The 25,110-nt window shown below is 31.4% G+C and overlaps 1 protein-coding gene across 2 annotated transcripts; it reads right to left on the reverse strand.

Moving 5' to 3' along the window:
* Positions 1-680: 680 nt before the first annotated feature.
* LOC144858660 (anoctamin-7-like) lies at positions 681-23,424 on the reverse strand. Of its 2 annotated transcripts, XM_078714757.1 has the most exons (22): positions 23,301-23,424; positions 20,250-20,378; positions 18,588-18,681; positions 17,842-18,122; positions 17,372-17,508; positions 13,684-13,852; positions 13,322-13,487; positions 12,391-12,481; positions 12,131-12,236; positions 11,477-11,537; positions 11,039-11,121; positions 10,372-10,509; positions 9,276-9,471; positions 8,936-9,047; positions 8,323-8,475; positions 7,818-7,945; positions 6,924-7,129; positions 6,265-6,398; positions 5,274-5,364; positions 4,700-4,819; positions 4,055-4,078; positions 681-2,655 (listed from the first exon to the last, which is right to left on the reverse strand). In XM_078714757.1, the coding sequence occupies exons 2-21, from the start codon at positions 20,355-20,357 to the stop codon at positions 4,058-4,060; spliced, it is 2,595 nt and encodes an 864-aa protein (XP_078570883.1). In that variant the 5' UTR covers positions 20,358-20,378; positions 23,301-23,424; the 3' UTR covers positions 681-2,655; positions 4,055-4,057. The 2 variants fall into 2 exon arrangements, with proteins under 2 accessions (XP_078570883.1, XP_078570884.1); XM_078714758.1 differs by lacking the exon at positions 4,055-4,078.
* Positions 23,425-25,110: the final 1,686 nt, after the last annotated feature.

The following is a 25,110-nucleotide window of genomic DNA, read 5'->3' on the forward strand; positions in this document are numbered from 1 at the left end:
TGTCTTTATAAAATGTTCACTGGAAAAGAATGTCTCTTATTAAAAACGATTGATAGCTGATAATAAATGCAAACTATGGCATGCTGAAAGATGTTTGAAATGCTGTAATTTTTTATGAGATTACTGCGATAAATTATCAAACTGCTTCCTTCCTTGCACAAGATGAATCAGTAGAAGTCATAGGGTACATGACAGACTTGTATTCATGGTCTTAACCATCTTTTGTACGTCATTCAGACTAAAAATTCCCATGTTCGTAATCAGGTGGGGCGGTATTTCTCTTCGCCTAACATAACATTGTGAAACCTATCAGACATTGGATGTGTGTAGCGAATTGAACGGCATGGAGGTATTGAAGACAGTTAACTGATCAAACTAACTGTTAAGTTGTAATTTGGATATGATTTGGGTCAGCTATAATCTGTTCTGCTTAACACAGAAACCAAGATAACACAGGCAGCGCATCAGCATATAATTACTGTATATACAAGTTTGAAATCATGAGTTGTTGGATCGGCTTGATCAAGTATATTTGCAAATACATCAGATATCTGAAAATATTATACATCCATTTTTTCAAGCATTTTCGATCATAACAGCAATGCCGAATGTGTGAGACTTGGTAGCAATAATCAATAATAATTAAGATCAAGTCAAATCAAACAAATACAACTTTGATATATATTGAATAATTTAAAATTTATTTCAAGAAGCTATGGGTAAGAAAAACCAAATCCTATAAATACAATTGCACATTGCCAATACATAGACCATATGGTTTGCATATATCTCCAAGGAAAGAATTCCCAAACTATTCATCTAACTTAAACATTTCTTACGATATCTTATAACTTTAATATCATTAAACATTACTGATTCATTTCTGTCTTGCTTATGTATATTTTAAAATAATTAAAATTAAAATCTGAATATTGAAATATGGTAAATCATTTTTATTTGCAAACATACTACAATAACAATTTCTGAAAATGTAATAATAAAAAATAAGAGATAAATAGAATAATATCTATAATATATAGTAATTAATATAATAAAAGTGCAAGATAATTAATATAATAATAAATTGTAATAACTATACGGTATGCTCGCTTCAGTGAAAGCAATTAAACAGTAATTATGTCTGTTTACCTTTCTCATTTTGTGTTAAGACTATGCATACATTATAAAGATTTAAAAGTGTATTTAAATGCAAAATTGTACACTGATAATAAAAGAAAGTATGAAATGGTTACCAAAATCGTTTACCATTAAATGGTAAAATATTCAACAAACAAAATGATACAATGCCATTAGTGAATATTGCAAGGTACATATTTCATATGATTTAGTATGATTATCCTGTCATAAAAATGCATAGCATACATAATTCCCAAAGGAAGCTATTTCATTATAAACATATAGCACTGTAATCAATGTATTAAAATTCAAGATAATTTAATGCATTTGATTTTAGCATTACCATATAAGGAGTTTACAATTCACCACGCTATTAATAACAATATTATAATTTTCATACATATAGACGTAGACATTTGTGTACAACCGTGTATTGTTGTCATTTGATTGGTTATTATTGTATTAGATTTACAGTAAAGGTGATTTAATGGTTCCATTATATGGTTCTATTGCACGTTCAGCTTTTATTATAAATATTTGCGCTATCTACAACTGTTCAACTGACCTTTTTGAACAGCCTCTTCCCATCTAGACGGGAAATATGATTTGAATGGAAATAAATGTTCATCATATATTATATTATTATTAGCATTGTGACTATGTATACCAATTTTGATTAACTGGATTTTTGCCTGAAATAAAAGCATAAATTGCTGTAAAAAGAATAATAAAAATAATTCAATAAAAAAATCAATTGTTCCCTGTCACTTGCTAGTATATTATTACATGGCCTAATTTGATTACAGTACTTAATATAGGCACAAGATATTTACATTAAATATATTATATTGTCTGTTATAATTATTTTGAATTACATATTTAAAATTAAAGAGGGTCAAATATTAGTTAATCCACTGGGCTAAACTTCAATACAAATTCACTAATAGTAATAATTTATGGTAACAATAAAAAACAGAAAAGCAAACAAAATGTATCAAGACCATTATTAGGATCAATAGTTAAAATAATTCCATTCTTATTTGGCATTAACAAATTTTCAATTCTGTGATGAAGTCTTTTTTGTTATTTGTGGTTTTTTTTCTTGGTCTTTTTAAACATATTTATTTTTTTTTCTTCAAAACTAGCTGATGTTTCAATTAAATGATTTACTATATATTTTCTTAAACATTGAACATATAATTATTTTTATTGTGATTTGATGAATAAATGTATTTGTATTGTATTTATACAGCCATTGAAGTTAGACATTTTTATTGACTATAGTTAACTTCATTCAATAATAAAATAAATTCATAAATAATGCAAATCTAAAAGTGGTGTTAAAACGTGTTTAGATCTTCACATGATTTTGACACAGGGCTTGTAAACATTTGTTTAAACCCGAACCATTAGGCATTAGTAAAAAAACAATAGAGAATACTGTAAATATAGAGTAATTATTATTTGTTTAGCTTGTTGCAGTCAGTACTTTAAGCTGCCTGTTGCTATGAATTATGCCTGAAAAGACAAAAAAAAAGAAGATAAATAAAATAGAAAAACAATAATATATAAAATGCTTAGTTTTAGTTTTAGGTACAAGGAAGAATTTCCAATTTAAATACATATAGCATCCTTATTAAATGTAAATAAAAATGATTTTAAATTGTTTGGCAAAACAAAATTATTCTGGAATCGTCAACTTATATACAGATGATGGACTTATGTGGGTGTCCGTTGAATAGCGGTTGGTTATTACATATATTGCCCCTTATTCGTTTAACAGAAAAGGATTGTTTTGTGAATAGAAATTAAAATATGTTAAAGCTTAAATTGTATAACAGTACGACGCTACACTAAAATATAAATAATTTTTTAAATGGTTCAAATGTATACATAATATTTGTTAGTATTGATGATAAATTAATTAGAAAGAGAATGGAAAGTATGTAATTTATTTAAAGCTCTGTCTACACTATGAAACTAGTTTGAAAAAAAAGTGTGATGTGCCCAAATATGGTAGTGATAATATGACATCATCGTGTCCATATCATATGGTCACAGCACATTCTTACATGAAGTTTGATAGTGTAGATGGAGCTTAAGAATGAAATTAACAAGCTTTGTTAATTATGTAATTGCAAATAATTTGTGATCATTATTGTTACATGAAAAATGAAATAAAATACATAATCCATCAATATTATATAATCAATATATATGTTAATGTTATTTTTTTTTATTTAATGAGGGTGATCCATCCAGCATATGCTGATCATTTGGGACCCTCAGAATATTTAAATAATTTGTTATTCTATTTAGAATATTTTTTTTTGTAATCATAGTATTTGAAATGTCCCCTGAATAGGATTGGCCACAGTGGTAAAACATATATTTTTCCCTCATTCATTTCATGAGATGATCCTTTAATAGGGCTGTCTAAAAAAAGAGGTTATTCTGAAGTTACTGACTAACAAGACAGAATAATAATAATAAACAGTTCTATTAAGAAAGAATTATATTAGATAACCAGCACCATCTAAGTTGTTTACAGTAAAAAAGAAAGAGTATTTAGAACCATTGAATGATTTTCTCTCTACTGCAATTAGATTGAATTCAATGGAAATGTATCATAATAAACGTTAGAATTTAATAATTTGCTTGCCTAACATTTTTATTGGTTTGTTGCATTTCAACATTTTTTTGTAAATATATTTGTTAATGAATACTATTAGTAGGAGCTTTTTACAAAGCCAAATTAGTATATGTTATGATGACTTGGGTGCAGCATGCACTTGTAGTACTGAAGATGCTGTGCTATAAAAACGCATAATATAGTACAGTCTATTATTACTATGTATTGTACATAAAACTATAAAGTGCAGTTCAAGATACATTAGGTTAACATGCTAGATGTTACCTTTCACAAAACTCTTCTTTCTACCTGTTATAAAATACAAACATCATTTTCTGAATTTTAAAACAATTTTAACAGTAGGATTTCAGTGAAAATCACAATATCTGGTATACTTTTATAAGTATAAATATAAAGCAATCTGCAAAGTAAAAAGCATTAATAGATGTTTTATATTCTAGACTGTAATATGTGTTGTGTATACTGTGGTTTATGTGTGAAAAAAGACAACACTTGGCTTTTGTGCATCTTTCAGAAGGGAGGTACCCTGTGTATCCATTCCAGTCATGTCATTATAGGGAGCTTTTTATTTGCGCTGACCAAGAACCGACAACCAACCTAGGTCAGGTCAATCATTGTGTTATTGGTCATCGCTTGGACCTGTAGAAAACCATTAAACCTGTGTCGACAGGTGAGAAGCGAGGCCACACATCCCAATATTTCTGCAAGCACACAATGAACTAACATGACTAAGTTTGGTCATTGCAAATTGCAAATCGAAGCTCCCCTTTTGTGGACTAACAAATAAGTGCTGCTTGGTGGCAGCTAGAAACTAAGGGACCCTTTAGTGTGATGAAAGATGTTGTATGTTACAGTCCACTGTGATTTGAGACAATGTTATAAGCGCATAATACATAAGTCTATTATTACCTGTAATTCACTAAGGGCTTGTTTTGCCATGTATGCCTCCCGTTTTATCTTGATTTCAAGGCTCTCTGGGACATCAGGCACGGCCATGTCTATCAACTTGCCAACACCAAAAACGAAGTGCTAAGCAAATCATAATAGGAAATTCAAATGTATTATAAATATAAGTAAAAAAAGAACTTCTTGCTTTAAGGTAGCTAGAAATCTTTTGTTTGCATTTATTATATGAACAAATATGTATGAATGAGAAAGTTTTTAAGACCTTTATTTTCCCCCATTTTTATAAATGATAAATCTGTCCAAATTGTATATTCACTCTTTTGCATATGCAATTGTGAGTGTTATGAATTTTCCAGGCTCAAACTTAAAATGTACATAAATCAAAGGATTATATGAATAAACAGATTAGTTTGGTAATGCAGTGTAAAATAAGTAAAGGTACTTCAAATCTGAATGTAATTGCAATAACTAATAGCACTGGTCAAGAGTAATGTATAACTTTATGCTAGAGCTTGTTTATTATTTCTTCTTCACATTATGTTTTAAAAACTTGTAATAATGTTCAACCAATTCTTACTTCAAAAACAATGACAAATAAGAGTTTGAGTGCCAGCAGCTGGAAGTATGTGACCTTGTATGCACCATTCTCATCTCTATAGTCAAGGTACCTGTAATGATAAATATTAGTATTAGTGTTAGTACACTGCAATATAGTCCACCTCCAGGATCAACATTTGTTGTTGTTCATTGGGCCTGTTTCTACTGCAGTATTTTCTTGGCAGCAGGAAAAGGAAAAGCTTCAAATAACCAGCAACATTATAATTATATCGATCACTTTTCTAAGATATGCTTCATACTTTTTTAAAACTATGTTCTTTAAATAGAATTGTCAGAACAATTCCATTGATCATAAACGAATGCCCTGAAAAAAGTTTGATTAGTTTGAGTCAGATGGCATGACCACTTTCAAGTGCTCTAAAAAAATCATTAAAAAACTACCGTACTAGTTAGTACGAAAACCTTCTAAAAATGGTCAGTAATTGGTGGGGCATCAACAAATGTTCATCTTCACTGAGAGGACAAACTCTATTTTGCATTCATAATGAATCCTTTTTTTAAATACACATCAATTTGTAGTGTAAAAATAAACTAAAGCTACAGTATGTGAATGTGTATATACATAAAGATCTGATTTAAGCTAATTCCCAGTGTCGCCGAGTGGTTAAGGCAGGGGCGGCGCAAACCATAGCTATACAATCAGCACAGGTACAAATCACTCCTCGACCAATGTTTTTGGTGGTGGTAGAACAAATCTGCATCATGTAAAGAACTCGGCTCATCTTTCGGAAGAGTAGAGGGTAATCCTGGTGTACTGGTCCATTCAGCCCCTGCCACTGTGTGCAGACGAATGAGCACAATTTGGTGGAAGCAATCGACACAAAGGGACCCTAGGGGAGAAGAAACTTTTTGTATGTGTGCAATTCAGCTCAGTTTAGGCTGCAAGCCACAGGTTATTCTCCCTTTTATTCCCTTTTAGCAACAAATATTAAAAAATATTGTATGCTAACCTGCAAGTTTGTGACATTGAGCCTTCTGGTGATGTAGAGAGGGTGTAGTTAGTATAGCCATCAAGAACACCATCATGTTTATACTTGTACAATGCTCTGGACAGGAAATCAGACGTGAATGCAATCAAAAATGCCTAGAAAAATACAGCATAACATTATTTATTGTGATACATTAATGACAATACCTAAAACATGCAACTACTTTAACATTGTTTTACTGTACATTTTGCATTGAAGTCGGAGAAAACAACTACTGTAATAAACACAAGAAAGCCAAACCATTACACTTTTGTTACTTTCTCATATCTTTCGAGCTTAACTGTTTTACTGTACAATGAATATGTAGACTTACAAAAACAATTAAATAAAGTATAAATCTTAATCTATTCTATGGTTTTAATTTCATATTTCACACGGGTTGAATCAGTGTTAAAGCTCTTTGAGCTTATTTGGACATGGCAAACTATTATATGCATAATGCTATCATACTTAAATATTGCTTTGTTGTTTGAATAAGGAACTTGAACAAAATATATATATATATCTATTTACAGTATGGGCTCCTAGTGCTAATTAATTCATTTTAAAGATTCCCTTTCTTTAATAGAAATAATAATAATAGTGCTTATTGAATTCTCAATGCTCTAAAAACAACTCACATTACTAACAACTGCAATCTGTGCAATAGCATCCAAGATACTAAACCATATGCCAATATCCTCTGCTCGCTCTGCAACTGGTCGACGAACTTCGCAGAGGTATTTGGCGCCATCCAGACGGATTTCAATCCAGTTATTGAGGAGAGCAAACAACGGTGCCAATGGAAATGATGCAACAAAGATTGTGATGAATCCAAATTGTAGAACTTTAAAAAACAATTTAAGTATAAATATTAATAACAAAGAGAAAAGGTAAATATTCAACAAATATTAGGCGCATACACACTGATACCATATCATTTCTTTTCGTCCCACATTATGACAAATAATATTATGATGCAATAACTTTGCAATACATTTATTAGTATTCTGCCTCTGGTCATCACATTCGTCGGGTGTTATACTGTACATCATTTTCAGAAAAATTAAAAAATTAAAATGTTACAGTCTCACCAATATATTTTCCCTTATTACACAATGTTTTTTCCTACATAATTTCCCATAACTTCTCAAAGAGTCATACTTAATATACATACTTTTTCAAATAACTACTCAAAGAGTCCTACTTAATATTCTACTTATTCAAATCACTTCTCAAATAGTCCTACATAATATCCTTACTCATTTCCAAAAATGTTTCAAAGAGTCCTACTTAATATTCATACTCATTTCAAATTCTCAAAGAGTCCTATTTAATATCCATACCCATTTAAAAAAAAACTCTTCAAAGAGTCCTACTTAATACCCTACTTACCCATTTCTAAAAACTTCTCAAAGAGTCCTACTTAATATCCTACTACTCATTTCTAAAAACTTCTCAAAGAGTCCTACTTAATACCCTACTTACCCATTTCTAAAAACTTCTCAAAGAGTCCTACTTAATATCCTACTTACTCATTTCAAGATACTCTTCAAAAAGTCCTTCATTTTCTACAAGTTGGTAATCTTCTTCCCACCGAGTACTTTCACGATCACCCAATGAACCTTTCAATTTCCAACGCTGAATAAACTGTTTAATTTTCCTGAAAGAATATTTATTCACTTTCTAAAAAAGTTCAATAAAGTTTGAGAAATGTTGCATTAAACTACTGTTAATTAAATACTGTTAGATATAATTATTATAAATTAGATACATAACTACGTCAATTTGAAAACACAAAGTGACTGTGTAAGTCACTAAACAACTTTAATATAAATACAATATAATCTATTTATATACAGTCAACTTTCACAATACCTACACCCTAATTGAACTGGCCAAAAATTGTTGGTTTTCCATTCAAAATGTCAAGTTTTGTTTCTAGTTTACAAGATGCTTGGCTTTGGGATGTATTTTAAGAGAGTGTGGTTTTAAAGGAGTTAACAGTATTTTATTAAAACAAATGATGTTTGTTCTTACGGAACAGCAACCTCTTGACAGTTATTGATCATCTGTTTGCCAACCATAATAACAAGTAGCTGCTGAGCAAGCTCTACCAGACAACCACCATTCGCACACTCTTCAGTTCTCAAGCCAAAAACACGGGTATAGTTACCAGGGTAACCAACAAATCTGGATATAATTATAAACTTGGTAAGTGTTGCTTCAGCATTAAGATATAAATTAAAACAAATTAAATAAAAAATTACAATATTACATATTAGTACAGTAAAACATATTACATTATGAAAAAAAAATGACTTTGCTTTGGGAATTCAAATCATTTCAAGTTTAAAAAAAAAAGATAATATATTCATGTAAAGCTACTTTCACATCTCGGACGGTGCAATCTGAGAAAAATATCGTGCACAATGGGTTCAGTGGTAAAGCACAGGATCCTTCACACCAAAAAAATGGATAAAGGAGTAAGCTACAGTATTAACTTTAACTTAACTTGATGACACTGATTATGATTAAATAACACAGGATAGAACTATGATGATCTGATAAAATCAAAACATCATCTTTACTTTCCTCTCATTATGGGGTATAGTTTTTTCTGATAAGTAATCATATGCTGTACTGTACTTACTTGCCCTTAAAGAAGGCGATGTAGAATATAGATGAGTAGAAATTACAAAACTGGAAAATGAAGACTTTAAAAGTAAGATTATCTTCATATTCCGTCTGGGTTCGATGCATTTCTAAAAATAGAAATTTACTGATCAGAAAAATCTATTTGCTACTATTCTTTTAAAAATATATCAGGATAGAAATAATAATTAAGCAATCAAATTGCAAGAATACAAGTAGGTGTATAATACGCCTTAATGCAATGTGGTTCAATTATAACACAAGAGTTGTCAACTAATTTTAACGAATATATGCCTGTATAATGGTATAGTGCATTTCTCTATTGTAATTAAACCTACCCCAATCATTTAGAATCTGTGCCAGAAGCTGATACACTTGACCCAATGACATGATCAGTATCAAGTTCACAACAGCACTAGACATGCTAGCAATAGATTGAGCTTGTGATCGCAGAGCCTTGTTTTGGAAGAGCGGAATACTGATAAGCACACGATACATGATCACACCAAGCATAAATATGATCACAATTACAACCTAAATTTGAAGAAAAAAAAAAATTATATTATTTATACAAAATGATAAAATAAAATACTCCCTATTGATCATTTTAAAGAATCTTTATTTTACAGAAAAACAAATCCCACATCGAGGTGCAACTTGATCAACCGATAAGGTATAAAGTGGGTGCGGAAACAAATCTCTAGAGAGTAAATATGACACAGACTTCCAGGAACACTTAAAAATTCAATGGACAATTTATTTATGTACTTATTTCAACAATATTTTACAAGGGTGGTCCATCCAGCCGAAGCTCATCATTAGGGACCCTTAAAAAAATACAATATGACAAGACATAAACATGAACAATTAAAATTAAATTAATTAGAATTTATAAAGATAAAACAATCAATGAAAGGCAATAATTGTTTTTTATTCGAATTGTGACCTACACAATGATCAACTTTTATTTATATTCCCAAATTTGTAAAATATATCTGAAAATGCAACGCAGAAATGGAAATACCTATTGATGTACAGTATTATGATAAAAATGTGTTTGTTTTATATTTCATTTTAGGTGAGGGCGTGTGGCGCAGTTTGTTGGACTACTGATCATGAGTTCAAATCCAGCGGTTTTTGAATTGCTTGTATCCTTTACAAGAGACTATACTTACGTTTGCCTCTCTCATCCAGGGGTACAGTACCTTGGTAAGGTCGAAACACAATTTTGCGCCGATTATTAGCTGCATTATGGGAGTACAGATTGTTTCCATACATGTTTGATCAAAAAATGACTGGGGTGATATTTACAGTTTCATCATATTCACTTGATAAATCCAGTATATTATTATTATTATTTGGTTGTTTAAAATCCTATAGATTTTTAAATTATATACACAAGTGAGAAAAAAACTATATACTGTAACTGCATACCATTCCACACAAAATCCCCAGACCTGTTAGCCATCGTCTAGCTCTGGTGTCATCTGGAAAATATGGTTCCATCACCCCAGTAATAGGATTAGCCTCCATACATGGGGCCTTGGCACAGAATTCTGGTCTTGGTCTCTCCTAAAGATAAAGATAAAATTGGTAAATTTCTACTACTGTAATTTATGCAATATATTCAACTTACTACTACATTTTAAACATTTTAATATGCCATTCAATCAGGTTTCAAGTGCAAATAAATCAAATGTACAGTAGGTTGAGTTGTATTATATACAACTATTGATTGTTAACACGATGCAAACAGCTATAATAAAAATAATCCATTTCGACGACAACCTCTATATTACAGAAAAGGCTGTCGCAGATGCAATGTTTGCCCACCAAGATGGCGATCACTGTTATTTACACTAGAGTTTTATTATGTTTGTGTTTTGTAACTTGATAACATTTCTCCAATTAGAGTTTATATTTCACAAGTATCAAACAGAGGGCAAGGAGGGATTAATAAATGCATTGATAAACATGAATATACATTTCAGTACACACACAAAAACAAAGAAATCAACAATTTACAGCAGAAGTACTAGCCTCTGTTATATGTACAATCTATGAACTGATGGACACATTACACACAATTTATTCTACTTACATCTTCTTCTTCAAAACCTAAGACATCCCAATGATGAGCCAAGCTGGCTTGCTTTCGCTTCCAATATTCAAGAAAAGACACGGCTAGAAAAAAAAAGTATTTTCAAATCAAATAAAATCTTTATTTGTTCCATATATAAAATGTGTACATGGAAAAATTGTTTTCCTCGACAGGGAATATGGTAAAACATTCACAATTTTATTGATTTATTGAGAAAATATTAATCAGAAAGGTAAGTAAAATAATATAAATAGCTAATTACAAGTTGTTATACAAAATTATTTTAGACATAAAATTTGGTAAAAGGAATTTCAAGTAAAGGAAGGGATCACAGGTCTGTGGCATGTTGAGAATAAGGTGGAAGCATGATATGAAATAAACAGAAGCAAGAAGTTTTTGTAAAAAAATCCTTAAGTATGCAATATTTTTATAACTTACCCCAAAATGACATGAAAATTGCAAAAAACACAGTTCCTTCATGATCAAACAGGTATGCAATCTTAAAAAAACAGATAAGCTTAATCAGATTAATTTTATAATTCCAATAAAACGTGAGTTAAAAAATGATTTGCCATTTCAAATCTGAAATTCTTTTTTCTTTATTAATTCTATTATCAACAGGGGGTCTTAATTAATTTACAAAGTAGTTTAGAAATGAAGTACAGTAATCAGAAATGAGCAACTTAAGGCATGGTTTGGTCTCACAGTCAATGGTATTGAGATTGGCTGGATTATAAGTGAAATGTAGTGGCCTGGTGGTGATGGAAAATGCTCAAGAAAAACCTTCTCCCAGTGGAGCTCCCTGAAAACTTGTAGTCGCCTTGTGGTGTTAGGAAAGATGATATGGCTAAGGGAAGGAAACCCTTAAAATAAGAATGCTATGGGAAAATTCTACCCAGCAAGTTGAAGCTGGAGCAGCCTATGGGATGAGAATGTATTGATGAGATTCAAAAAATTAAAAATCCAATTACAGAGAACTAATAGTGGTTAACTAATACATATGTACAATTTACTATGGACATATTTAAACAGGTTAATGAATACTGTAGTAATTAATGTTTTAATCAATAAAAACAATAACTATATACTTACCTGTGCCGGTCCACAAGTATCTGACAAGTTCCAATAAGGGCAACCGATCTGCTCATCACACAATGGGCACATTAGAAATTCATCTGTAGAATCACATATTTCTTGCCTAAAAAAACAAATTTTTAATATCATTTTTTATTTCATTTAGTAATATAGTTCCATATCAAGTATGAACTCATGTTTTAGTAAATAATCAGTAAGTTTAAAATGGGCCAAGATAACAAACAGAAAGGACTACCTGAGCAACAAATTTTACTTACGCTGGGACGTTGTTTCCTATTGTCAAGATGCCATAGCAAAATACAATCACTCCAACCACAGAAGCAGGCAGCAACCATGCCGTGTAAAAACCTTTTAAAAAAGTGCAAAATTTAAACATATTCACAAACAATAAATTTAACATTAGAATGCATAAGCTTTGCCCCTGGATGTGCCACCACACCAGATGCTGTGAGTATCTCTGGATAATTTTCTACAGACAGTATGGCCCTGTATACCCATAATATTAGTACAAAACAGCGAGGAGCGAGGACAGAAAGAAGTATAACAACAAATTTGAAATGCTTAGAAGGACACAGAGCAGAGACTGGAACTTTAATTATTAAATTATTTACAGGGAAAACTGATGAAATCAGAGAATCATATTTATAGAATGGAACTGAATGCTGAAGACGTTTTTACGTTGCTGAGGATCGAACTGTCCTTGGAAAGTTTTTACCAGGCTGTAGCCAGGTTTTTTTTAATGGTTCGGCCGAATCCCCCTGTTACAGCAAACCCCATTTAATCTACATGACTTGTCCAATACCCATTTCTGACGATCAACATGGTTAAAATTCTTACAGTTTGATGTATGTTGTACAGTATTGCCTATAATTTATCAATGGTTAGGCCTTTTTCACGTTCAGTAAGACATCTTCGATCGATGACGAACAATGGTGTGCAGCAGCGTAACCAACAGAAATAACATAGTGCAGCGAACATATTTTTGGAGGACAAGTTATTTAAAATTTTGTAATTGTCTTATGTCTTGTCTTAAAAGATTAGTCTATTTCACTTCACTGATTTTTTCTGTGTCCAAACACCATCATATCGGATCCTGGCTATGTCCCTGTTTTACTGCCATCATTCTTGTAGGACATGGCACATGAAAAAGAAGAAGAAGAATGAAAAATATTATACATCACAACTAACCAAGCCAAGCAAAATAGATTCCAATCTTCTCTCCAAAGTATTCCCTGATATGATCTAGTGGTTGATACTTGTTCCAGCACCCCCATCTTCCCCAGTACTCGTGTAGAATTTGACGTTTGTTCAGGGAGTCCTCACTCACATAATGTTCAGGTTTCTCATATGGGCCCTGGGAAAAACAAAATATTATGTTTCATTAATCCTTATCTTTTATTTTAAAGATATTGTCCCCCTGAAAAAAGAATTTTTCCCACTTTGACTTATATTAAAACTGTGTTTCTTTATTAATCTTCATTTTTCATTATTTTGGGGAAAAAATACATCTTTAAATGGTACAATTGACAATGAGACTCTATTAAACTTACATCATGAAGTGGAAAGGCAGCCATGAAAACCTCTTCAGAGATGAGACGGTCAATTCCAATCTCGGCACGCTTCCTTTTGCCATATGTGGCAGTCTGGAGAATCTCATTAACAATAGCAGATCGTTCGGTATTTGAAAAGAAATGTTCCTTGTTTTCATGCCCAAGAAACCTACAGATTCAATTACCAGTGATTTATTTATAATATAATAAAACAATACTAGGAATATCTTAACTCGGAAAAAAAAGTAGTAAGTGACAGGTATATTTTCTGACAACTGCACATTAAAGATGTATTGTCCCTTGAAACACAAAAAATAAAGGTCAAAATATGCTAAATTTAAATTGGCCATATCATAGTAATATTAAAGTTATTCACTTTAAGTCGAAAATTCAAGCCAAAAACAACAAGTTTACGTAATTAACATGTAAATTCATTTGATTATATTTTGTCTGGAAAATCGTCGCGAGCGAAAATTAAACAAAGATTTCAATTCACGAGTATGCATTATGCATGATGCTAATTAGGATTGTTTACAACTTGTCACAGTTGAGAAGGTGTTTTCACACAGATCGCGAGGAAGTTTTATGATTATGCATACAGAGTAGCCAAAAAAGTGCATTGCATTATGAGATATGTTTTGATCGAAAACTTTGAAGTCAAAGTTATTTTTTAAACCAAAAAACGTCTGTATTTCAGTTAAACAATTTTTTTTTCCTACTAATTTTTGGTGAAAGTTAATAACTATTATGATACTTCAAAATGACCCACTTTTTTTTCTTTTTTTTAAAATTTTTTTTGGAATTACGGACAATACATCTTTACAAAGTATACTAAAAAATGATAAAATTGTTCATACATTTTATTATGATCATGCAATATTATGCATCAGTGATTCTGTGTAATCAATATCGCATAAAATTGAGATTTTTTAGCATGTTACCAATCTTTGCTGTTTCTCTATCACTTAGTCAGTTCCAGTTTGCAGGAACTTCCCTGCATTGATTACAGACTACCTGATTTGACACTATGTACAAGTATGTCATGAGGTTTTGGAAATCAAATGTTGCATAAATGAATCACTAGTTCCAAACAAACTTTTGTTGAGCACCACTGCATTTGTTTGATTATGTTAGAGTGTTAAAGATTTTACTTTTTAATGCCAATTTTAGAATTAAACTGAATTTAATTTAAATTTGAAATGCAGAGAAGTATAGTACTTTGTTTCTGGTTTGATTTCAGAATTTTTTAATATTAAGAGAAAAAAAATGTGGGATCTTAGACTAAGGTCTGGACTTTTTGCGAGTTTCAGGTTTTCACAAAATTTAAGAGAATTTGTAATACAGTATATCACAGAAGTACTGTATCACATGAGAAATTATGTTATGAACATGAGAGATCACAGGAGAATAAAACACAATTACACAAAACAAAATTATACAAAATACAAACAATTCAAGCAAAGACTGTTTGACTATGATCACTTGACTATTACAATATCAATGTTTATGAGTGCGATGTTACAAATAATTTCATAATAGGCTAATGAAGAAATTCTATTTTCATAAGGCAAAGCCTGGGTGAAAATAGAATTTCATATTTCACCAAAATTGTTTTTCGTACACAAAAAAATGGAAAAAGTACTATTTCATGATTGTTAAATAGTATGTAAATTGCACGCCATGTGACCCAAATGGCAGGAATTTAATTAGGTGTTATATAATATACAATAATGAATCAAAGCACAAAACAAATAATCAGACAATGACTGTTTAATTAATGTATTTAAATATTATCTGTTTGTGTATGTGGTTTGGAGTATTGAGGAGCCACATAGATAGGTACTGTTGGTAATCATCAGGGTACTTCGTTCACACATGTTTGTATGTTTTTATTATAGCTGGAAATTTGAATAGAATAAAATAATAAATTGACAATTTTAAATTAAAAACTTGTTATACCAAACACTGGTTATTTTCCATGTGGAATTCATTGATGACTTTATTCTAATATTTCAAATGTAGGACCATGCTAATCAAAGTGAAAGAGATGTACTATGCTCAAGACAAGGATAATCAATATAAGTAGTGTATAAATAATGCATGCTCAGAATGGTCAGTTTAAAGTGCATTCATTCAATATGGACTAACAAATGTTCTATTAAATACTCTCAGAAAAGGATAGCCAATCAAAGTTTGCTTTGAGGATAGCCAATCAAGTGATAGCCAATCAAATACTCTAGGATGATTAGGATAGCCAAATAGTGATGCGCATGTTTAAAATAATCTCAGGACAAGGATAGCCAATCAAATGTGCACTTTTAAATAATCTCAGAACAAGAATAGTCAATCAATGTTCACTTTTAAATACTCGCAGGACAAGGATCGGCAATCAAATGTGCACATGTATGACAATCAAATGTGCACTTTTAATACTCTGACTCAGGACATGGATAGCCAATCAAATGTGCACTTAAATACTTACAGGACATGGATAGCCAATCAAATGTGCACTTTTAAATACTCACTCAATAGCCAAAATAAAGTGTTTGACATACTCAACCTTGAGGACAATGTTAATCAATATATATATTAGTTATACATTGCTAGGATTACCAGGATAGGTTTTCTGCTTCAGGACAAAAATTGTAATTGATTAATTTCATGCAATCATTCATTAATTCAATTTCTTATATGTATGCCTACATTATTGGAGTATTAATTCAAAGCTAATACACCAAAGCTCTGCAAAGTGTGTTTTCATATGTTCATCATATGTGGACACCTTTTCTGATCAAATAGGTTCCTCTATTTGTGTCCACCATTTTAGTGCCCACCATTTTAGTGCCCCAAATTGAATTCTATACTCAAATTACAACATGCAATTCGTATTATACAAATTGTAGGATAACCATTTGTTAATTTTTGTTTAGTGTGAAATGGGTACAAATGAAGGCAATTCCAAATGAATACATCAAGCACAAAATGACATGCTAGTGTGAAAGCAAATCCAGTATACCTTGAAAGTTGTGAAAAGAATCATTGTTGAAGCTGAAATCAATGCAGTAAACAAAACATTTCAAATATGCAAATACAGAACAATACAAACGTGTCATTAACCAATAATAGTAGCCTGGAATTTGTTGTATAAAATCAATTAGTTTATAGAAGTTTACATAATGGCAGCACTGAATGCAAAATGCAGTGTACCATTATCAATTGGCATACAGGTTAAAAAGAAACATAGCATTAAGTATAAAAGTGAAGTTAAATATATATCATTCTTATAATTTAATATAAGTTAAAAAATAGTTAAAAGAATTGTATAATATAATAATTGTAATGTAAATGTAAGCAAAATAACTTGTAATTATATTTATTACCACTTTTTCTAGTTTTAGACAACAATTTACTAAAATTATATTCACTTAATTAAATTGTTACAGTAAATGTTAATTATTGGTCTAAACAAAAAATATAACAGATTAAATAGTGCACATTTTGTATATTAGTATTACCGCATTTATTCGTAATACATGTCCCTCTCAAATAAACACCCAAATAGGCCATTAGTTTCAATAGTGAGTGAGGAATTTTACATAGTTAAAAAGTTAAAGTATTTGCTATTAAATTAACAAAAACTATTGGCATTCACATATGTACTGTAGATAAATGACACTACTAAACTTACTTGTCAAGTTTGGAGCGTTTGAATGGGCAAGTGAAGTAATCAAGAGGCTGGTTTGGTACTTGTTGCGCCATCATGTTTGGAATGTGGAAAAAGTTCAACACTTTGGATGACCAGTTTGAACTTGGATTAGGATGTGCCTGTGTAATATTTAAAGAATAAAATAATGTACAGTACTATAACAATAACATGCAGCTGCAGCAAGTATAGTTCAGTGGCCAAGAGAGGAGGGTTGCACAATTAGTTGTGGGTTCAAGCTCCGGTCCGGTCACTAAAATAGCATTGTCTTTTTTATTGTAATCTCAAAATGGATAGGTTAGGCCGTTTTTCACATTGTGAACTTCAGGGCCTAATATCTCGAAACTTGGGGCTGCAATTCTGCACCGCTTTTGTGACGCTAGTCCTGATATGTTTTACCACTACGACTAAATCCTTAATCAGGGACCACCTTATTAATAGGGGTTCTACTGTACCTGCAATGGCGATTTGAAACTCAATTCTTCAGCGTAGAATACAAGTACACTCCACGGGGCATGAAGCTTTGTATACGTGACAATTTTCTTGTCGCTTTCAACAACATCCTCTTCCATCTCCAGCCCAGCTCGAGATAAATGATGCAAAAACTTCTTCTTCCATTTGTCATGCAACACATCTACATCTTCTTCCCCAGCTTCTATTTGCTCTCGTTTCTCCTTGTCTTTCTTTTGTTGTTGCTTCTCTGTTAATTTTTCTTCTTCAGTAACAAGAACAAAATCTGGAAAAAAAACCAACAAAACATATAAATCAAGATTCAAAATGATTACAAATTAAATAAAAGAATGAAACTAAAACACTTGCAAATCAAATTTTGCTATCACAAATTTTCAAAAAGCCTATTTCTAAAAGGCTATTCAAAATAAAAAATCTAACAGCAAACAAATGAAGCTCGAGCAAACCTAATTACCAATTCACTACACATATTTATTCACAGTGCAATTATTCATAGGAATTCAGTCTGTCAGCTGCATTTATACAACCTTTCATGATAATCATTGTACATTGAATTACCAACCATGGAGGCCATGAACCAACTATCTTTATAAAAAAGTCTGTGGGTTTTTTGCCCGAAAATGGCGAGAATGAATATAAAAATGACTGAAATTGTACTTGGAAGGTTTTTACTACTTTTAAAAGCCAACCTGTGTATCTTTGTTGATAGTAAAATATATTGCAAACTCACCAATTTTTCTTTGTCCATCTGTGAAGTATGTTCCTGGATCATCATTTCTTTGTTTGGTATTAAAGTCTAATGGCCCTTCATCATCAGTATTTTTCTAAATAAAAACCGTAAGGCAAGTTATTAGAAAAACAACAATCCTGTGGTTAAAAATCCATGTTTTTTCTTACAAATTTTATTATTTTAGTTTAAAGCAAAACATATATCAACTTATTTAAATTTGTAGAAATTAAATACACAAATCAAGAAATGTAATCAAAGCTTTGACAAAGTTATTCATCAGGTTTTGAAATACACATAATTCATTATAATATTATTCAACTAATTGTATTTTGTTTATACTTTATTATATATTTATAATATCAGGAATTGTTTATTATTTTAATATCCATTATTATTACACATATATTCTTGTAAAAAGTGTTTTTCTATCAGCATCTTTCAAAACATTATATAACTCACTCTTTTTCAGTTAGTTAATGTAGTTTGTACTTCATTCAACAATCAATGAAGAAAAGCATTTAAATCAAGCACATACTCAAAATTGGTTTTTATTGAAAAAAAAATGGAATATACTTTCTTAAATAATTCATTAATTAATTCAAGAATCCTGTAAGAACTGAACATTTTCTCATACGGACTCTTCAGTAAAATACTATTTTCTCATACGGACTCTTCAGTAAAATACTATTTTCCCAGAGGACTAAGATATGATCACCAGGAGACAATCCCTATTCTTTATTAAATAGTTACCAACCGACCTCTCTCTGAAAAATCTAATGACCCATTCTCAAATGGCCATCAAAGCCCTAAACCGGGCCCAACTTTGGTAATCAGACGAGAACCAGTATTTCAACGTAGTAGAATAGAGTTTTGATTAAAATCAATTTTTATCAAGCTATTCACTCTTTTGTTATGAGCAGATAGATATTGATTACAATACAGTATAACAAAAGGCAGTAACACTGGAAACTAAATCCTACATTAGTGAGCTTTTGCATTGGGACATTAGACAAAAGGGGTTGGTTGTACAAAGTGTCTTCCGTCCCTTTAACAGAAAGCCTCATCCTAAACCACAGACCCTGATGTACACACATTTTTTTGAAGCTGACAAGAGCAGCCCAGTGTTTCCCCCTTATTACCGCATATGACATTATGTCACTGACGTGTCAGTCCACCATAGTATTTTACATTATAGGTATTGCTTTTGGCCCGTCCATATCAACATGTGACCAAGTTGATTATAATAACAAAGGTGGAATATGAGAAAAAGATTGAAAAAAAAGGAAAATAAATAGACCAAAAGATTATGAAAAAAGAAAGAAATATATTTAGTATTACAAATTTAAAATAATATCTAATAGGAACATTAAAGTGGTCATTGTGAAACCCTCAGGGACAATGTCTAGCAGATTTAGGGGTGAGATATTTTTTAAGAAAAATATTAAATGATGTAGAGTTATGGATTTCGATGGGTAGTGCAGAGCGAAGATGGTGCTTTATATAGAAAACTGTATGACGTAATCTATGTAGAACTTTAAGTGTATCTTTCGAGGGTTCTGGAAGATGGCCAACAATTTGCAGCACGTCAAACTGAATATGCTAGTGAAAAGGCAGACTTACATATTGGTTAGTTACATATGTGTAAACATAGCCTATACTTACTAAAAAATCTTTGTTAGCTAAAGATGACGTATCATCGGTAGCTCCATAGTCATTGTAAGTTTCCAAAGGTACACCAAAGCTGTTGCTAGTCTTGCCATTTGATGCCATTCTAGAATTCAACAATGTATCCTATACAGAAAAAGAGTGCAGTATTAATATTGAAATGACATAACAGGGCTGCCGGAACAGTTTTTAAATTGAGGGTGGGGTGTCCCAATTTAAACACAATATGATTTTTATTATTCCAAACCGTTGAAATCAAACTGGGGTGAATTTTAAAATAATGCACCATGCCCGGAAATGTAACTCTCATAGCTCTTTTTGGTGAGGGTGCAAAATTAGAAGAAAGTTTTTTACTTGTTATCTCAGCACCCATTCCCCCTCCCCGCAACTCTGCGTATAAATAAACAATTTATTTTAAAAATAGATAAGACAATTAAAGCTTAATAATGCCATTAATTTCACCAACTGCCGTTGTTTAGCATTGTAAAAGTTGTATTGTACGCTTGGTCTACCCTTTTCTCTCTCTTTATTCTTTTGCAGGAGTGGAGGAGCGCACTCCACCCTTTGGTGATCCCAAACCCCTCTGTTCCCAACCAAGTTACCACGGGAAAATTTAGTTTTAGAGGGGGGTTTGTTAGGCCGGGCCGCTCCCCACCCCTTCCCACTTTTTGTAAAATATATATTTTTAAAATGTCATCGACACATCACCCATTTACATACAATTTTATCAATCAATTAATCTAGGCTTACACTAAAGACAAACATTAAATTAAATTGTGAAAAACATCTCCACGTTGTAAAAATTCAAGAATTGGCAGCGCGTATGTTTTTTCAAAAACTGCAATGACGTAATTTGTGAACCATTTGATTGGTCGTAACGTTGAAATTGAAGGTTCAACTTCAATGATTACAGATTTCAACGATTTTTAACATTAATTTTTACTCCTAGTCCTGTAAAATCGTTGAATCCTGTCAATTCAATGCTTTAGAGGCTATTGGCAAAAAAAAAAAAACAGTTTCATATATTAAATATGGTCTAAAAAACCCACTATATTCAGATAATTTTATGACAAGAATTGACTGGTCAACAAAACGCCTCAGATGCTATCTCCGAGCGTCTAGAAAAAAAATTCTGAGGGAGCAGACTAGATGGTGGTTACTCCATGGAGTAATACTCACTTTGTTTGCATTCCCCACGTCTGAGATTTTATCACTCCTAGCTGTCGGGAAGATACTGTAACCAGTTACACTTACAGGGCCTAGGCCTAGTCTAATTAGTTATCCGCTTGGTATACCAAGCGGATAACTCCTTGTTATTGTATGGGATCAATAGTTTTTTTCTGTATTATTCTTGGATCCTTCCTTCCTTTTTGTGAGTCGCGTTTCTCTAAAATGTGTAAACATAACATTTCATAACTTTGACAACATATGGGCATTTACGTGAAGTTGTGCACCTCCTATTTTTGAATGACGTCATAGTTGCGCAACGTGACTTACGCGCAATTATATGAATTTCAATGATTGATTATAGATTAAAAACCAAAAGTCATTTAGTATTGACACTTTGACAAAATTTAAGTCATATCAGGGGCAAACTTTCTACGGATTAAAAATGGCATGTTTCACAAGAAGTTACGCGCGCACGCGCATTTAAAATTTCAAAATGCGCAAAATTAATTTCTAATCAACTTTTTATGCGTTTCTTGTCATTTTGAGCATGTCAAAAATTCCCACGGGCGCGCAATTTTTTACGCACGCGGTGCGCACGTAGCGTTAAAAACATATTTTTTTCTCTTGAATTATATTTTTCAAGTCTTTCCTAGTAATTTTGAAAACAATTTAGACCTTTTCCAGTTTAAATAACGCGATACGAACACGTTGAATTAGACAATTCGTGCGCGTTTTTTATGAAAAAGCTTAAAAAATCGTCAAAATTATGTCTTTTTTTAAACAGTCATAGTTTCTAAAGTAAACCGTGAACCGTTTATTTTTATTACAAAATCTAGAAGTTGATGAGTTGTAGATATCGGATCATGCATCGATAAGGCTAAAAAAACATTGTGACGTCATCGTATGGCCACACGAATGTAAAATATAGGATTTTTGTCTCTTTCGTTATTGCTCATCACATTCAATGGAGCGCATCACGCTTATCTGTATTCCTTTTTCTCCTAAATTTATATATTGTGTAGGTCAATCAACTTTCTTTAGCATGAGATAAAAATATTTTAATTTTTATGACGTCATCATGCCTAAAAATTTTAATTACGTGGGTCATTAATTTTATCTTTACAGTAAATTTTAATCTGTAATAGCTCGTAAGAATAAAATGTGATAATCACGATTAAAACGTTTTCTGGAAGCTATTGGATTGTAGATACGAATTCATGTAAACATTTTGCCAATCGGATGTTGTGACGTCATCATATGGCCAGTTGAATAAAAAAAGTCGTATTTTCATATTTTGCGTAATAGTTCATCACATTTAAAAGGGTGCGCATCTATATTTTACGTATTCAAATTTCTTCTACACGTTAATATGTTGTTCCTGAGATAATTTCCTCCAGAAATTGCTATTTAAGTGTTTCATTTTGATACCGTCGCCATGTTAAAAATTGGAATAAATGGCGGGTCCCGTAATTTCACCTATTCTACACTGTATGTAATATGTATACAGATTATACTCTTTGCATGTATATACTATATGACACAAATTGACAGAATTCAGCACTAACAGCATATCATATTCTTCAGTTCTTGTCATAATGCCATAATCTTTATCTGTGTGCAATATTCCAACGTATGACGTGCATGTGGCGTTTGTCGTTGTGCGGATAACTAACTCGTCAAAGTGACGAGTTTCATGTCTAGTTCAATTGGTGATCCCATCTCCAACCAAATAAAAAAGGGAAGAGTTTTTTCAAGTTTTTAATCACGCTTCATTGCACAACAACAACATTTGCTTGTAAATTGTATTGGATATTACCTACCATATGTTCTTCACACAGTTTACACGTTGTTTTAAAATGAGATAGCAAATTAACATACCTTGTTTATACAAAATATTTGTTTTCATTTCACATAATACGTATTACTGACATACGTATTTCTTTCAATAATCAGCACTTTCAGCAGTCCCCTTCTAGTTGACAGACTTTGCGAAATGTGTACACACAACACGGTCAATAAACAACAACCAACTTGCTGAATAATATTATCAATTCAACCGTGACAAAATGTAGTAGAGGGCGACAATCGAGAGTTATTGGAGTACTGTCTGTATTTTATTTTCAATACCAATACAATATTTTAGGTCAAATAATTTTTGTCAAAAATGTGTAATACAGTAATATGGTATAAACTAAGATTGGTAGGCCTACTAACTTATCATGTTTGGAACCATATGATAGGTACTTTACCTAATAATGATGATAACATTTGTATTTTTGACACTTTTTCAAGAAAAAATATTTCTTCTGTTTAGTATAGACTATAATATTCCAAACGTGTTAATCACTTTTCACCATAATACACACTATATTGTAGCATATCATCTAAGACTATATACTTTCAAATTCACAAAGGAGAGGTATAATTCAATTACTTTTCAAAAGTGGACAAAGAGAGAAGTTAGAAAACTGGCGACCTATTACACTCATTAATGTAGATTATAAGATATTAGCTCATGTTCTATCAATCAGATTACAAAAAGTAATATCAACTATTATACATTCTGATCAAAAAGGTTACATTACTGGAAGATTTGGTGGTGAAAACATAAGACTTGTAGAAGATATACTTTATTTTACTAATATCAAAAACAAATCCGGCGCCTTAATTTTCCTCGATTTTGCAAAAGCGTTTGATTCGGTAAACAGAAATTTAATGTTAAAAACGCTAACAAAATTTGGATTTGGTCCTTCTTTTATTAAATGGATTAAAGTAATATATACTGATACAGAAAGTATAATGGTAAATAATGGTTGGATGTCGGAAAGCATTAATATGGAATGTGGAATAAGACAAGGGTGTCCTTTATCGGCCTTGTTATTTATATTGGTAGTTGAATTGATGGCCTGTAACATACGAAACAATCCCCTATGTAAAGGAATTGAATTGCCAAAAATAAATGATGAAGAATGTACTGTTAAGATAGCTCAGCTTGCAGACGATACTATCATCTTTACAAAAGATAAAGAATCGTTGATCTGCTTTTTACATGAGATTGAGCTATTCTGTAGAATATCAGGTTTAAGATTGAACAAAGGAAAAAACAAATGGTATGTGGATTGGTGCGAGTAAACATAATGTCAGAACCATGTAATATTACATGGACAAAGAAACCTGTAAAGTTTCTATGTTGGATACGATAACAAATTATGTGAAAAGAAAAACTGGGACGATAAGATTATTTCTTTAGAAAATATCTTAAGATTATGGAAAAGAAGAAATCTTACGTTCTTTGGAAAAATTATTATAATTAAAACTATAGCCATATCTAAACTAATATACAATGCTAGCATTATAACCGTACCAAAATATATCTTGCGCAAGGTGGAAAAGATAATATAGAGTTTTATGTGGAGTGGTAGACGAGAAAAGATTAAACGAACCACACTCAATAGAAAAACAGATAAAGGTGGTTTAAATATGATTAATTTTAATGTAAAAGTCAAAGCATTGAAGCTAAACTGGGTTAAGCGACTCCTTAGCCCAGATCCAGGAAAATAGAAATGTATACCGAATTATTTTATGCACCCTATTAAGTATACTGTTAATATCACTCAAATTAACATTGAAGATCATTCTGATCTAAAACTATTGCCTGTTTTCTATAGAGAAATGCTAATTGCTATAG

Source organism: Antedon bifida, chromosome 2 (assembly GCF_963402885.1).
Source record: "Antedon bifida chromosome 2, ecAntBifi1.1, whole genome shotgun sequence".
NCBI lineage: Eukaryota > Metazoa > Echinodermata > Crinoidea > Comatulida > Antedonidae > Antedon > Antedon bifida.

Bases quoted from the DNA above. Each gene is read 5' to 3' on its own strand.
- LOC144858660 (XM_078714757.1), bottom strand. From the start codon at position 20,357: ATGGCATCAAATGGCAAGACTAGCAACAGCTTTGGTGTACCTTTGGAA. The intron at 11,122-11,476 runs GTAAGTTATAAA...TTTTTTTTCTAG, and splicing joins AATTTTCATGTCATTTTGGG to CCGTGTCTTTTCTTGAATAT. The intron at 9,472-10,371 runs GTATGCAGTTAC...CTTCAAATTTAG, and splicing joins TGGGGATTTTGTGTGGAATG to GTTGTAATTGTGATCATATT.